The 14,331-nt window shown below is 39.2% G+C and overlaps 2 protein-coding genes across 3 annotated transcripts; one reads left to right on the top strand and one right to left on the bottom strand.

The window, feature by feature from the left end:
- The first annotated feature begins 1,768 nt into the window (after window positions 1–1,768).
- On the top strand, window positions 1,769–4,720 carry ccl44 (chemokine (C-C motif) ligand 44). Of its 2 annotated transcripts, none has more exons than XR_008648681.1 (5): window positions 1,769–1,920; window positions 2,793–2,922; window positions 3,440–3,587; window positions 3,813–3,901; window positions 3,985–4,720. XR_008648681.1 is itself a non-coding variant. In XM_033965023.2 (5 exons), the coding sequence occupies exons 1-4, from the start codon at window positions 1,854–1,856 to the stop codon at window positions 3,865–3,867; spliced, it is 384 nt and encodes a 127-aa protein (XP_033820914.1). In that variant the 5' UTR covers window positions 1,784–1,853; the 3' UTR covers window positions 3,868–3,901; window positions 3,985–4,720. The 2 variants fall into 2 exon arrangements, 1 of the variants encoding a protein (XP_033820914.1); XM_033965023.2 differs by having other exon boundaries at window positions 1,784–1,920; window positions 3,829–3,901.
- Window positions 4,721–4,853: 133 nt separating this feature from the next.
- Window positions 4,854–12,030, bottom strand: slc1a6 (solute carrier family 1 member 6). Its single transcript, XM_033965026.2, has 12 exons — window positions 11,937–12,030; window positions 11,758–11,810; window positions 9,246–9,512; window positions 9,029–9,166; window positions 8,609–8,816; window positions 8,107–8,149; window positions 7,905–8,033; window positions 7,623–7,807; window positions 7,017–7,250; window positions 6,630–6,824; window positions 6,342–6,476; window positions 4,854–6,121 (listed from the first exon to the last, which is right to left on the bottom strand). The coding sequence occupies exons 3-12, from the start codon at window positions 9,466–9,468 to the stop codon at window positions 5,926–5,928; spliced, it is 1,686 nt and encodes a 561-aa protein (XP_033820917.1). The 5' UTR covers window positions 9,469–9,512; window positions 11,758–11,810; window positions 11,937–12,030; the 3' UTR covers window positions 4,854–5,925.
- Window positions 12,031–14,331: the final 2,301 nt, after the last annotated feature.

Below are 14,331 nucleotides of genomic sequence, written 5' to 3'. Positions count from 1 at the left end.
CCAGAACAGCGTCAGTCAACTCCCTGCAGAGGAATGCCCCATTGGCACGAGGAACAAGCAGTCCTCAAAACTAATAAAATCTAATAACGTGTCAGACAAGCGGGCATGTTTTATTTCCAAAGTCAGTGAAGAAATGCCATTAGAAAATCCCATGCAAAGGAATCAGGAGTTCTCCCAGGACCAATTGGCCGGCGCATAAGCCGTAAATCTGGGAGTGGTTGGCTTTGGTCTTATTTTCATTCCTAATTGATTGCTAAGACAATCTACTACTATTAAGTTTGGAAGAGTTACAAACAACTTAACTTTCTGGTGGAAGGCACACCACCTGCCCGTGTCCACAGAGATGGAATTGCTTGGTAAGTTCCATGGTATGGTATTAAACTATATATCTTGCATTTATTAAATTAGTTATTTTTATTGCTCTGACAAACATGCATTCTTACTGTGAACGGTGTCACCTGTCCACAGATCTGACCTTTAACTTGTCCTAATGGCCGCCTGCATGTCTCTACAAAGGTAGATAAATTTAATGCCGTACAGAGGAACATTCCAGGCAAAGCAATAACATCTCCATGGAGATCAGCAGGTGAAACACCAGGAAAATTACATAGTGCAGATAAATTCAAATCTTGTAAACTTCATATTGCAAATGCAGTATTTATGTTATCCTTATAAAAACTTTCTATTATGGCAGTTTGGTTTATTTGATCTGATAAGAAACTGCACTCATTGAACAGACAGATATCCAGATCTACATGTCTCTAGACCCTGGTCACTAAATTTCACTTAAGTTCCAGAAATCTGTAACTGGTATTTCTGATCAAAGATTTGTTAATGAGAGTGTACACCTTGACACTAAGGATTTAATCACACAGAGATATTCAGAAAATGCATCTGACTGGAGCGGACGGTAGTCATGGGGAAGGTATGTTTTTGCAGCTGAGATTCCAACCTGATTCTTGGGTCAAATTCTTGAACAGTAACTCCGCCCCCCAACACACAGACACACATGTTGTGTTCCCATGTGTCTTCAGGGCATTACAGTGTAATGAGTTTACATTGTAATAAACTGTATGGTAATTTGAAATGTCTATTGCTTTCTTGTACATGTTATGCTTCTAATTATTAGGACAGCATAAATTAAACATTGCATTTTGATTTGATTTCAAATACAAATGTATAAATAAATAAATCAATAAATAAATATGTGGATATTGCACTTTCTATGAGAGCAGCAATTATGTGGTTCAGTTGCAGAGTCTCTGCTCTTCTTCTTCTTGCTTGGAGAAAATCTCCTTTAAACATGATTTTATAATGTATTAGCACGAAGAAGAAACAATTAGCACAATCTCATCAATAATCTAAAAAACAAACTAAACGAGAGAATACATTGTCTCAGTCCAAATGTGAAATGACTAAATTTGCAATGAGGGAATGAATAATTAATATAGGAGAGGCCTACAGCAGATCCTTGTGGATCAGCAAGCTAAATTTGGCCAATTGTTTGTTCTGTGATTTTAGGAATGTATATGGGAATGTTTCCTCAGACTGGGTTTGATTTCCCATGCTGGTGTTGCAGTAGATGAGAAGCAGGATTGTGAAATGCACAAAGCCTGGTATTTCAAGTGAAAACTGAAAAAAAGCTGAAAATATGTGAGAAGTGAGATGTGTGAGAAGAATTGAAGAAGATAATGAGGGAGGGAGTTAAGTTAAGATCCAGTGAAATGGATCAACAAAGGGAGGGGAGGGTGCGACGGTGAGACGAAGCAGAGTGAGATGGGCAGGGAGGTATAAAGAGGCGGCCATAGAGGGAGAGGTGACACACAGCTCTGTCCTCGGTGCCAGACTAAACCATGCTCGCCATGCTGCAGATGTGGACTCTCCTCACCTTGGCGCTCTTCTTCCTCACATCTGTACAAGGTATGACTCTGCTCATCTTTATGTGCGCACTCTCTGCAGGTGAGCTGTGCAGCCATGCAAAGACAGACAGGCTAGCAGCAGGGAGACAGGCATGGATGTAAACACAGGGATGGTGCCTCACTCTGCTTGTAACACTTGATATATATACATGATTAGCATATAAAGCAGACAGCACAAAGCAGCTCTGTCTTTCTAGTGCATGTATTGTTCTGCCTGCTTGCAGCACACTTTAAAGTGTTTATATAAACGCTGTGATAACATGCCATGGCACACCCACTCCTCACTCTTCCTCCTTCTCTCACTTTCTCTGGCATGGCACAGAGCATTGGGACACATTGGGATACTAGTGTAATTCTTCTGAAATTCTTTCATGTGTCTTGTAATATGTGTGTATTTAAAAAGGAATGCAATTTTGGAGTGGCCATCCCATTCCAGTGACTTCATATGTTATGTAAAAATAGGGATTCACTTTATATTCCATCAGATCAGATGTGATTTACAGTCCTTCAGAGTTCTTATTTGAAAACGCTGGCTTAGCCTACAGTGTCCAGTGACTATTTTAATGGGTTGGTGAGGTCAGGTGCTCCCACAGGCAATATATATGGTTTAATCCCTTTCAACTTTCAGTGCTTTTTTGTGCATGGTGACAGTTGTATACAGCCATAAAGATTTACAAGCTACTGAACTCTTTGTGCAAGGCCCAAGCCTAAATAAATGTTGGTGCATGAAGTGTAAAACTTCCCAAATGAATATGAAAATGCCTACTCATACGGGGCAGATGATGACTGTGGCAATCAGCCCCAAGACTGAACAAAGTATGTGAGTATAAACACAAAGTCAAATGCAAACAAATGGCTGATTTGTTTTTTCAGGTAACGGTGTGCAGATGCAGAGGGATGTGCAGTGTTGCATGTTGTACTCCCAGGGCAAGGTGCGGACCAAAGACGTGCTGCGGTTCGAGGTGCAGACGGAGGGGCCAGACTGCAGCATACAAGCCATCATGCAAGTATTCCAAGTATCCACTCCTGGAGCTTCAGAGCTGTACGGCCATCTGCAGGCATGGAAACTATGCCTCTCTCGTTACATGAGGCGGAGGGCAGAGCCACGGCCGACAGCCATTGTCATCTTTCCAGGTCATGTTGTTACGGCAGGGCTCCAAGCTGTAATTTGCCAGGGAAGTAAGAAAGCAAATATGTGGGAATAACAAGTCATCTGAAAGTACCTTATGAGCCAGCTGAGCCCCGCCATGCACTGCCCCGTCAGGCTGAACAGCAGGGTTTAGTTAAGCAAACCATTGTGCACTCACATACCTATTGTTTTCAGCAGCCCAGGGAAATCTGATGTAGCTGGGGAATGCAGGCGTTTTATTTGGCCAAGTTAACGACATCAAATAGTTGTGGATGTAGGGATTCTTTCTATTTGAACACATTTTTGATTTGTTTGCTTGGGATTTAAGTGTGTGAAATATGACTTTCCTCTTTGCTGTGTAATACTCATCATCCATTTGTTTTGTTTGTAGTCTCTACACAAAGAAGGCGGTAAAATGTGCTGATCCCAGCGACCGTAAGGTGAAGAGGCTGCTCCGAAAACTGATGCTGAGACAGAGGACTAAGGCCCATCGAACCATGTGGCTGCTCCCCTATGACAACCTGCCTGTAATGACAGAGGTACACTACAGTACACTTACAGAAGAATGGATGTAATCAGTCCCAAAGTTATCAAAAGTTATTGATTTTGTGGTGTTTTTTTATTTTATTACCCCATATGCCAGTTTAGATGCATTTATAAATATCTAACACCAACATGACGGAACAATGACTTGACAGATGGTTATGATTTGACAAATTTGTATTATTTTATATTTGTTCATAACCATTGGCCTGCTCAAATAGCGTCACTGTCCTGTAGGAGAAGAAACATAACTGGGCTGATCTCAACGTGGAGTGAAGGAACAAAGAAATGTGGACCTATATAGTCATAAGTAAGTCCAAATCCCACACTTTAAAACACATCAGACACACACACACATTCTGTTATACTCCTCAAACAATCCTTTCTTCCCAGGCCAAGTAAACTGTCAGCGGCTCGTCACTCTTACCCGGCGGGCTTTGGCTGACCCTCCAGTTGTATTGTGTCAATCTACTCTCTCCATCTCCCTGGGATCAGACCTGGGCAGCAATAGCATATTTAAAACGTTATACATATTTATACATGGACTGCGCTTTATATCCAAATCGTGTGGCTGTACCTCCACATTAGAGTGATGTAAGTTTGACATATGGCGTATACTGTTATTTGCCAGAGTCTTTCTGGAAGTGACTGTTATATCTGATGTGTACTACTCTATTCATTGTGACTAACAGTATATTTTATGTCAGTAATGTGTAAAGACACCGTACACAGTGTTTTGGAGATATTCTGTCTCTGTAATGATTTGCACCTATTTTTGTACAATTTTTCTTTAGTTCAGGCTGATATATGACTGTTCAGTGGGTGACAAAGGACAATAGTCTGCACCTGCTTCTCTGAATTTCTTGGACTGTTTGTAAAATATACATCTGCAAAGCATTTTAATCATACAGCCCTCATCTCAGGCTTCAACTGCAGATTTCAACATTACAATAGTCAGAGAATAAACTATGCCAAAGTTTAAATAATCTGATTCACAATATGACCTGGCTTTTCAAACCATGAGGGCTCAAACGTGTGTCCCGACACACTGTTGTTGTACTGGGAAAGACTGCACTGTCTGTTACACCTGTATCTGAAGTGAACTCTTTTATAAATGAATCTAAACAAATGCTTCCTCGACCCATTCTGTCCATTTAGCAGTGATATTTCATATACTGTAGATGTGAAGTAATCATGTTCAGTAGAACATTCTGACAACAATGTTCTCCACTAGGGGTAGCCACAAACACAAGAATGTCATTTAAATTCCTGAGACATTTATTTTATCCAATTTCAAATCTTCCATCTAAAAATGAAAAAGCACTCAAATAAAATACATAAAAGTTCAATAACTGATTACTCTCAGAGTAGTTACTAATCCTTCTCTAACAGTCAACACCAAAAAGATTACAATAATTGCACATTTAGAGTCTCTATTTACATTCTTTTTCACATAAAAAAACAAACAAAAAACATTCCCAGCAGCAGTAGTGGGCTGAACAAACTTCTAATGATAAATTTAAAAAGGTCTTTGCTAGAATAAATACACTGCCATAACACAATCATGCTCCCATTAAAAAAGCCAAAGCAAAGCAAATAAAAATAAAACAAAGAAGTATTTAACCAATATTTACCTGAACAAATAAACCAGCATTAAAGGCCTTTCATTAACATTCGATACATTCAAATAGTACAGTGCAGGCAAACTTTAAAAACAAAACTATTCTTACCTTTTAAATACTGGACCCGATGTTATATTTACACATTACATATGTTCAGCAGTGTACTCACTGTAGGGCTCTACTGGTCTACAGTTTGATAGAGGTAGTCAGCACTGGTGAACTCAGTCAGGCTCTAAATGTTATTGAGATGCAAACTACAAACATGAGCTGTTTTTAAAATAGTCTTTGTACATACATTCAAACTATTACTGTCATGGCAGGAAATTACTAAAACAGTATCATTGCTTACTATAGAAAAATAAACAAAACGTTTTGGTCACTTCAGCAACACAAAGCTTCTATTCTAATATTGAAAAACACATAACATTTAGATATGATAAGGCAGCCACCTGCGTGTCCTTTGACATGTGTGTATCTGTTCATACTTATGGATAAGAAAGCTAATTGGTCTGAGGATCAGTTATGAAAACAGTTGTGAAAAGACTAAAAAAAGTAATTATAGGTATACAAATACAAATACTATTGATTTATTTTGACAACTACACGGATAATATTAACTTGTCTACACTAACGTGTCTTTTGGACACCTAAGATATGTAATTCTTACTATGGCAGTGATGTAGCTGGTTTTATTTTTTGTTTGGTGCAGCCCTTACATGGGAGTCTCACTGTTGTGGTGGTTTACTGTGTCGTCCTGGCAGATGAGCTGGTAGGGCTTCTCATTCACTTCGATCACAGAGTTTCGCACATCAGGATCCTGATTCTGCAGCTCGTCTTGGGACAGGTGCTCCACAATGCCGGCCCCCAGAGAGTCTCCCAGCACATTGGTGGTGGTACGTAGCCGGTCTCTGTCAGTGACATCAGAGAGGAATGAGACCCCCAAAAACGTAATAATCAGGTTTATTTTCCAATAAGTAAAAGCTAGTCCTAACAGAAGCTTTCTGCTGATATGGCTATGCATTATGCATTAGTAACCTTTATAGAGGTGGGACCTGTGCTCTCTTATGCTTCACACTGACATTTAGCTTTAACCAATCCCCTTCCAGCTGACATTTAGTGGGAACTCACAGGAACCAATCCACGGCGATGATCAGTGTTATGTCCTCCGTGGGCAGTCCTACCGATGTCAATACAATCACCATGGTAACCAGGCCGGCCTGGGGGATGCCTGCTGCTCCGATGCTGGCAGCAGTCGCCGTGATACTGAGTAGGCGGAGGCAGAGATGAAGTGGAGGCATTTAATAAACAGTGTTTTACTATATATGTTTATTACATGCTACACCTGACATAAGTCGCTACACCTGACATAAGTCAACAGTTTATGTATTTACTGCATGCCTTTTATATTTACATTACCTAATGGTGAGGATCTGTCCAAAGTTTAGGTCCATGCCATTGACTTGGGCTATGAAAATGGCAGCCACTGCTTCATACAGGGCAGTCCCATCCATGTTGATGGTGGCCCCAACAGGAAGCACAAATCGTGTCACACGCTTGTCCACGTGATTGTTCTCCTCCAGACACCGGAAAGTGATGGGCAAAGTGGCAGAACTGCATAGACACAAATATACAGTACTTCATAATACTTAATGACACAGCTATACTTCATAATACTTAATGGCACAACTATACTTCAGAATACTTAATCACGCAGATATACTTCAGAATACTTAATCACACAGATATACTTCAGAATACTTAATGACTTTGGATAACACTTTCTTTCTTGTATTTAGGATTCACCTGGAGGATGTTCCAAGCGCAGTTATGAGAGCTTGAAGCAGGCCCCCGATGAAGCTGTACGGGTTTCTCCGTGTCACCGCAAAGAAGAGAAGTGGCAGAACAAACAGGCCATGGATGAGCAGACCAATAATGACGGACACAGTGTACATGCCCAGCTGCCCGCCCACCTCAGCCAGATTCTTCATCTCTACAATCTTCCCAGCAATCAGAAACATGATACCCACAGGAGCGTACCTACAGTGGAGTGAAAATAAAGTTAATAGAGTGCATTTAAGATCTTCTTATTCCATCTGTCTTTTATCTGACAGGAGGAAGTTCAAAAGTACTATATGAAAAGGGTTTTCAGACACATTAACCTTGTTTGTGACCCTCTGCAGCTGAAGTAGCAAGTTTAAAGACCAACTTTCTTATGTATTGTTATGTATATGTATTTTTTATAGTTGTTATTTGCTGTTATTTTCCAATATTATGCATTATTAAATAATCGTGGACCCCTGTACTTGAATAATTCACATTTTATACCACGTTTAAAGCAGCACCAGACTGTGAAAATACACATGATTAACACAATAAATATAATATTAGTATGTTGCTTGCTTTACTGACCAGATGATAATAGCCACCAGCCTCATGATTGCTTCGTTCAGACAGTCAAAGAAATCTCGCAGCGCTTGACCCTGTTGCTTCATGTTCCCAATGACCAGACCAAAACACATGGAGAAGACCACCAATCCAAGAGCGTTCACCCCCCCAGAGGAGCCAGACACAGGCACAGTCTCCTCCACGGTCTCCTATCAATACATAACCAAACCTCTCAGTGATACAAGACACTATGAGGTTGATTCAGCGCAAAAATGATGGATGACTTTTAAGCGTAGTGGTGCTCACCTGGATGGTCTGAAACACTTGGCTCAGGTTGAGGCTGGGGCTGGACTCTGTGATGTTGAAGGAGTCAGTGAGGTTTAGAGCCACTGTAACATTGCGAGTACGGACAGTCTTCTTGTACACGGTTTTATACTGAAAAGAGCATGACAGCTATGAGAGTGATGAATTATTATTAAAACATTGGTGACGTAAAAGAAAGGCCTACCTGCTTAAAACAAGCTTCTACCAGGTTTGGAGGAAACATGTTCCTAAAAGAAGGTAAGAAAGTTTAATGTCATCATAATTAATTCAGTGACATTTTAAAAGTGGTTCTGAAACAAATTTGACAACAATAACTTAAAGGTATTTTCTTCTTGACTCCATGATATAATATGAGATGTTATTGCTTGGCCATGTTCCACAGTATGGCATTAAACCTATTTGCCTTGAATTAGTAATTCAATTGCAGGTGATTTTACTGATCACAAGTCCCTTGAAAATCATGCAATCTTTAATGTGGAAAATTACAGTCAAATCTGCAACGTCTCTACAGAGACAAGCAGGTGGTGTATCCTTCACCACAAAAGTTACAGGGTGCACATTTAAGTAATATTACAAATGTGTTTATATACTAAAAATGAAATTATATATTTTAGGTTGTTATTTGACAGTTATAAATCCCAATTAACAAGTGTGGTTTTTTCTCTATAAGTGTGTCTGTACAGTACCTGATGAGGTCCAGAAAAGCGTCCGCGGCCTGCACAGGCTCAATGCTTCCAGTTTTGTCGATGGGCCTGTCTCTGCTGCCTTTACCTGGGTGTATGATGATCACCATAACAATCCCAATGAAAACAGCGATCAGAGTGGTCACCATGTAATAAACCACTGCTCGAACTCCCATTTTACCAGATGCTTTGCTGTCAAGGGAGGAGATACCTGCAACATTAAAAAATGTAAATCTTTAATAACAAAAGCATATATAATAATACATGTGATTTATTTTGTACTTCAAAAATAGCAGCATACTGTATATTAGGGACTTGTGAATCTATGGTATGCACAGAGCCAAATATATTGTCAATTAGCAAGTCTCTGATCAGTAAGATTATTCAATACTGAGGTGCCTAAACTTTCCATGTTAGACCAACCTGTGATCAAGCTGGAGACAATAAGAGGCAGCACTAGCATCTGCAGCATCCTCATTAACAGCTCTCCGGGAAAGGCAAAATATTTGATCTCCCTCAGCGTCAGGTTGTGAGGGCGTAGTGCAAATCCCAGGATCACGCCTTTAAAATACATATGAATATGTGAATACACCTTTTACATAAGAGTAGGAATGACTGTGACTGTGTTTTGGACACTGACCCAAAGCCACAGCAGCAACAGTGAAAAGCACAAACAGGTTTCTCTTGAGAAACATTTTGAGTGCATCTCTGCTGAAGGAGTTGATGCGATCCCGGACTCCGCTTGCCCTGCGCTCCATGGCCCGCCGTATGCGCCTCCTCAGGGCTCCCCTCTCTGGCACTGGGGGCTTGTCTGAGTCCTCGTTTAGGAAGAGACTGGCACTGTTCGGAGGCTTCTCGTGCATAATCAGCTCCAGCACCTGGTCCAGCAGGCAGGTCTCATGTGAAACTAAACATATTTAAACACATTGATTTATCACATTTACCCTTCCTGTTACAACCATGCTGTGACTATATAAGTAGCACTGCGACTGGACTGTGTTGTAGCTCTGAACTTTTTTTTTCTGACCTGAACCCGTTCTCAAAGATAAGAATGTATATAAAGATATATAAAGATATATATATCCTAGTGCCTGCTGTTTGTACCAATCAGATTAAAGCATTGTTTTCTGAAACAGCCTCCTCACACAGACTGCATCATTTATGCTGAATATGAACATCTTTATACTTTGGCTTAAGCTTCAGGGAATTTATTCCATTATTATCTATTCCTTTGGGTCTATTGATACTCTATTGTTATTTTGCACACATTTATCTACACTGTCTAGGCCAGTCTATAAAAACAATTGTTAACCAGAAAAGTATGATTCTGTTTTTTTCATTGACTTTCAACAAGGATCATCAGGTTTTCAAAAGATCAAAGGACAGTTTTGGAAATCAGTTTACCTCAACAAAAAACAGGCTCCACTAAAATTTAACCTGTTCAACTGTGTGACTTCACTATTTGTGCATTCCTAGCATTTTGACAAGGTAGCTACAAAAAATGTTACATCAAGACTGACCCAGAGGCTGGCTATACATAAACTAAAATAAATCACACCAAAAATAAGCAACCATAGACAAGGGGCAAGACAGGCCATATATTGTTTTTAAAACATACACCCACAGACTTATTTTGTTCAAATGATGATAAAGGCAAAAGAACTGGCAAAAGCTGGCCTTCTCCAGCCCTACAACAAACCTATGAGGCATAGATAAACGACCTAGCATTCCTGTGGCATTATGGAGACAAGCAAAAAACAAAATGAATACCAGAATGTCTCTAGTTGTAGTAGTTGATATCTGCAGTGAAATGGAATGTACTACATGAGAGCACATTTTGCACCTTGGTTCAAAATCAATTTGGAGGTCCATGTTAAATAGAAGAACACTATTTAGTTTGCACATACACTTTTTTTTGCATTATCTGTTATAAAGAAGGCAAAAAGTAATCAGAGGCAGCAGAGAAAAAAACATTTAAACATTATTATTGCTCTGGAAACTGACCAATGCATGTTCCATTTAATAAAACTTTATGACAACCAAATAAAACTACATTAAATGACTTACTGTACACTCTATCCATGGGTTTAGAGTGATGAAAAATGTGGACTGTTGCCAAAGCAATTTACAGTTCAAAATGAAATATTAAATCTTTTGAATGGTGAAAAGTCTTCATTATGTTGTCTATAAACTGGAAGCTGAAGCCCATGAACACTGTCAAATTCCCAATGCTTTACTCACCACTCATGGTTGAATGTGTAAGTCCTGTCCTATGTGGTGTGCAGTTTGGGTGGTGCAAGTGAATGTCCGAGCATCCAAAGCTCTGCTCTCATAAAGCAGGAACATGAAAAGGTTTCTCAAACTGTCTGACCTTCTCACACCTCCACATGACACACACACAAACTACAAGCATGCGGTCAGGAGCATTGATGTACACGGCCCTGCAACCAGCAACATATTTGACCTATATAGACACTTTTGTTTATAGTACACTGGCTGAGGCCTCATCCACATACCCACAAACACAGCAGTTAACCAGTTATAGTACAGTTATATTTATATAGCCTATATGTTGAAGAGTCCTAGAATGCAAAATCCCTATCTGAACAATCAAACGGGAACAACATGCAAACTCTGCACAGAAAAGCTCCACGTATCCAAATGCAAAGTTTTTTGAAAAGTACAAAAGTGATCAAATATTTTAAGAGATTAGCTAAGTGATCCATAAAGCATGTATATCAGCCATTTACCTGAAAAAACAGTGGAAGAAACAAGCCAAACCAGCAACTCAAAGCATAGCATATCAGTGAGTATACTGAGGAAGAATTGCCATGGAGACAGAGGAAATGAAAAGCCAAAAGATGAATGACTTTCTAGATTCCATGATCCAGTTTATCAGTTTGTTATACAAGGCCACAGAAGTCTACCTGGGAAAAGGTGACAACAGCCTTATAGCCTAATAGAAAGCAACAAATGGGATCTTTTTTCATCTTTTAACTTTGTTACCAGATTCCCGTGCTATTAGCATGGTGTTAGATGGTGTAACTCATTAGCCTGTCTGTATTCAAAAAGGACATTTTGTTTTATTTACATAGACTAACAAATAGTAGCTCTAACAGATAAGTATTTTATCAGTAAAGAAGATAACTTACCCTGGTTGCAGGTGCTAGTCAGTCATCAGCTTCCTCCAGGAGAAATGGTAATGCTGCAAGATATGAAACTTTCACAAAACTAAACTACGTCAGAATAATGTAGATAACTGGCTAATTAAAACAAGGAATCCTTAATAGTTGTATTAAATAATCCAGAATAAGTAAGAAATGCTGCAGACCTGTGCAAGACACTGCTCACGGTGCCTCCAATATTCAGAGCTGAAATAAGCCGCCAACGTTGCCCACACGGCTCTACTCGTCACTATCTTCACTGTTTTTTTTTTTTTGTTGGTTTTTTTGGTGCGTGTGTGTGTGTGTTTTTTTTATTTTTTACTACTGTATCGCCTGAGTGTTTGCCATGAATCCCGCGGAGTGGAGGAGCCTGGGAGGTCTGCGTGGGCGGAGGAGAGGTTAAGAAAGGTTCAGGAAAGAAAGCATTCATACCGCTAAGCACCTGCCGCTCCTGCATGGGAGCCACGGGAGCCACGGGAGCGTGCGTCCTCCACCACATGACGTCAGGGGCAACTTTGCGCTGTTCCGCTCGGTTCAATTGGGTAAAAGGTGGTTTTGTGCGTTGTGCGTAAAAGGCGCAGGGGGACCAAGACATTGCTATGACAACATGCATCTGCTCACAGCCCGGGGTCTGGGCTTCATGTGGTAAACCTTTGACTTCCCACTCTCCCACCCACACACCGTGTTTGTTTTTTTTAACTAAAGTGCATTGATATGCATGCAGCTTTCTTCATCCAGGTGTTCAAAAATACATTAGAAAGTAATTTGTCAAAATAAGGGCTTAGAAGGCCTAAGTCGAAAGATATTGTGGGTTTAGGCTCTTCCTGGCCCATAAACCTTAACAAGTGGGAATTTAAGAATGCTCTTTTTTCATTAAGCCTATGGGAGACACATAATCTAAAACATAAAGTTACTGTCTCTTGTCCCCATCAACGCATTCATTTGAAAGCCACAGTTTCCTTACACTCTTCACATGTGAGCTACATACAGTGTAAAGGACAGTAAACGCACCACTTCAGCAGCAGATTGCATCGCCATGGCAACACAATTATCTAGCAACAATGTGGGAGGCACAGATCATGTATGGTGCATGTTTATAGAGTGATTATTCACTGCCTAAACACAAGGCAGTTCATTGTTACATTATGTTACGGTTTATTATCTTTTATAGTTGTTTAGTCTTCTGTCAAACTAAATTAATATCTAATTTTACTTTTTAGAAATATATATATTTCACTTTTTTATTAATGTATTTGTAATTATGAAATGAAAATGTTATTATACAAGTACCATGCCAAAATCCTCTGTGAAGTAAAAGTGTCAGTAACAAGTAATCAATACATTTGCATTGCACTGTTGTTTAACATTATTCTGATGCTAAAGTAAGTGGACTGGAGCATGCTTCCTCTTCTGGGACCAAAATAACATGCACACTGCAGTCACATAGAGACTTGGTTCATAATCAGTATTTTTTTCAAAGGAAGACTGAAGCTCATTGGCTTAAAACCAAACCAGTGCCACAATTCACTCACTGTCAGTGATGGGAAGAATACTTTGAAAATATATTTAGTTGCAAAATACTGAATACCTGCATTAAAATGTATTTTGTAATGTTTTCTATGACATGGACCTATCATAGTACTGTATTCTGAATACTGCATTATATTTTAGAAAGAAAAGTATGGCATGGTATTACAAACTCTACAAGGTCTATTTTTGTTGCCTTGTTTAGGATGGATTAATTTATGTCTAATTAGACAAGAAAATTTGCACATGCCCACAGTACAAGAGCTGCATTTACAAAGCCAAAATAACATGATAAAGTACCCTAATGTATTCCTTTCAATTTAGGAAAGTAATTCTAGTATTTAAAAAAAAACACCTAATGAGTTAACAGTTAGTCAGAATTAGTATTCAGAATATGTATTTTCGGTACATGTATTTAGTTACTTCCCAACACTTCTGACAGTACAAGACAAAGCGTTACACAGCGAACTGAGAACAGCCCCAGAACCAATTTAATGTAAACATTTTTAGAAGTCTCGGCCAAATCTTCATTACATTCATAATAGAGCATAGGTGTAACATGAATGCTGGTTGGCTGCAGTGAAAAGATGAAAATACAGGGCTCTGTGACAAGAGGCTGTTTCAAACACAGAAAGGTCAGGCAATAGATTATTTGCTTTGAACTGTCACTACTTCATAAATGGGACATGAAGCAGTTTGATGAGAGGAGTAAAGAGAAAGTGACAGAAATAAATAATATACAAAAGAAGCCATAGCTGGTGTGAAATAACCAAAGATACATACAATATATGTACCACTTTGTCTAACACAACTTAATCAGATAGAAAGGTTGACATAATAATTTATAATGACTTATTTTATTTTATTTTATTTTAGCATTACTAAAAAACTTATTGTTACAAAATCGTTTGTTCTCACAAAATTCGTGATAATGTTACATTGCATAGAAACTATTGCTGCCATCAGAACCTCAATGAAACAGCAAGAGAAATGTTACTTACTTAATGTTACTTCTGAACAGTTTCTGTAAAATAC

Source organism: Periophthalmus magnuspinnatus, chromosome 4 (genome assembly GCF_009829125.3).
Source record: "Periophthalmus magnuspinnatus isolate fPerMag1 chromosome 4, fPerMag1.2.pri, whole genome shotgun sequence".
NCBI lineage: Eukaryota > Metazoa > Chordata > Actinopteri > Gobiiformes > Gobiidae > Periophthalmus > Periophthalmus magnuspinnatus.
Note: the sequence above shows the minus strand (reverse complement) of the source record. Positions and strands in the feature narration are given on the sequence as shown.

Bases quoted from the DNA above. Each gene is read 5' to 3' on its own strand.
- ccl44 (XM_033965023.2), top strand. From the start codon at position 1,854: ATGCTCGCCATGCTGCAGATGTGGACTCTCCTCACCTTGGCGCTCTTC. The intron at 1,921-2,792 runs GTATGACTCTGC...TTGTTTTTTCAG, and splicing joins CTTCCTCACATCTGTACAAG to GTAACGGTGTGCAGATGCAG. The intron at 2,923-3,439 runs GCAAGTATTCCA...TTTTGTTTGTAG, and splicing joins TGCAGCATACAAGCCATCAT to TCTCTACACAAAGAAGGCGG.
- slc1a6 (XM_033965026.2), bottom strand. From the start codon at position 9,468: ATGCACGAGAAGCCTCCGAACAGTGCCAGTCTCTTCCTAAACGAGGAC. The intron at 7,808-7,904 runs GTGAGCACCACT...ATGTATTGATAG, and splicing joins AAGTGTTTCAGACCATCCAG to GAGACCGTGGAGGAGACTGT. The intron at 6,122-6,341 runs GTGAGTTCCCAC...TGTCACTGACAG, and splicing joins ATCGCCGTGGATTGGTTCCT to AGACCGGCTACGTACCACCA.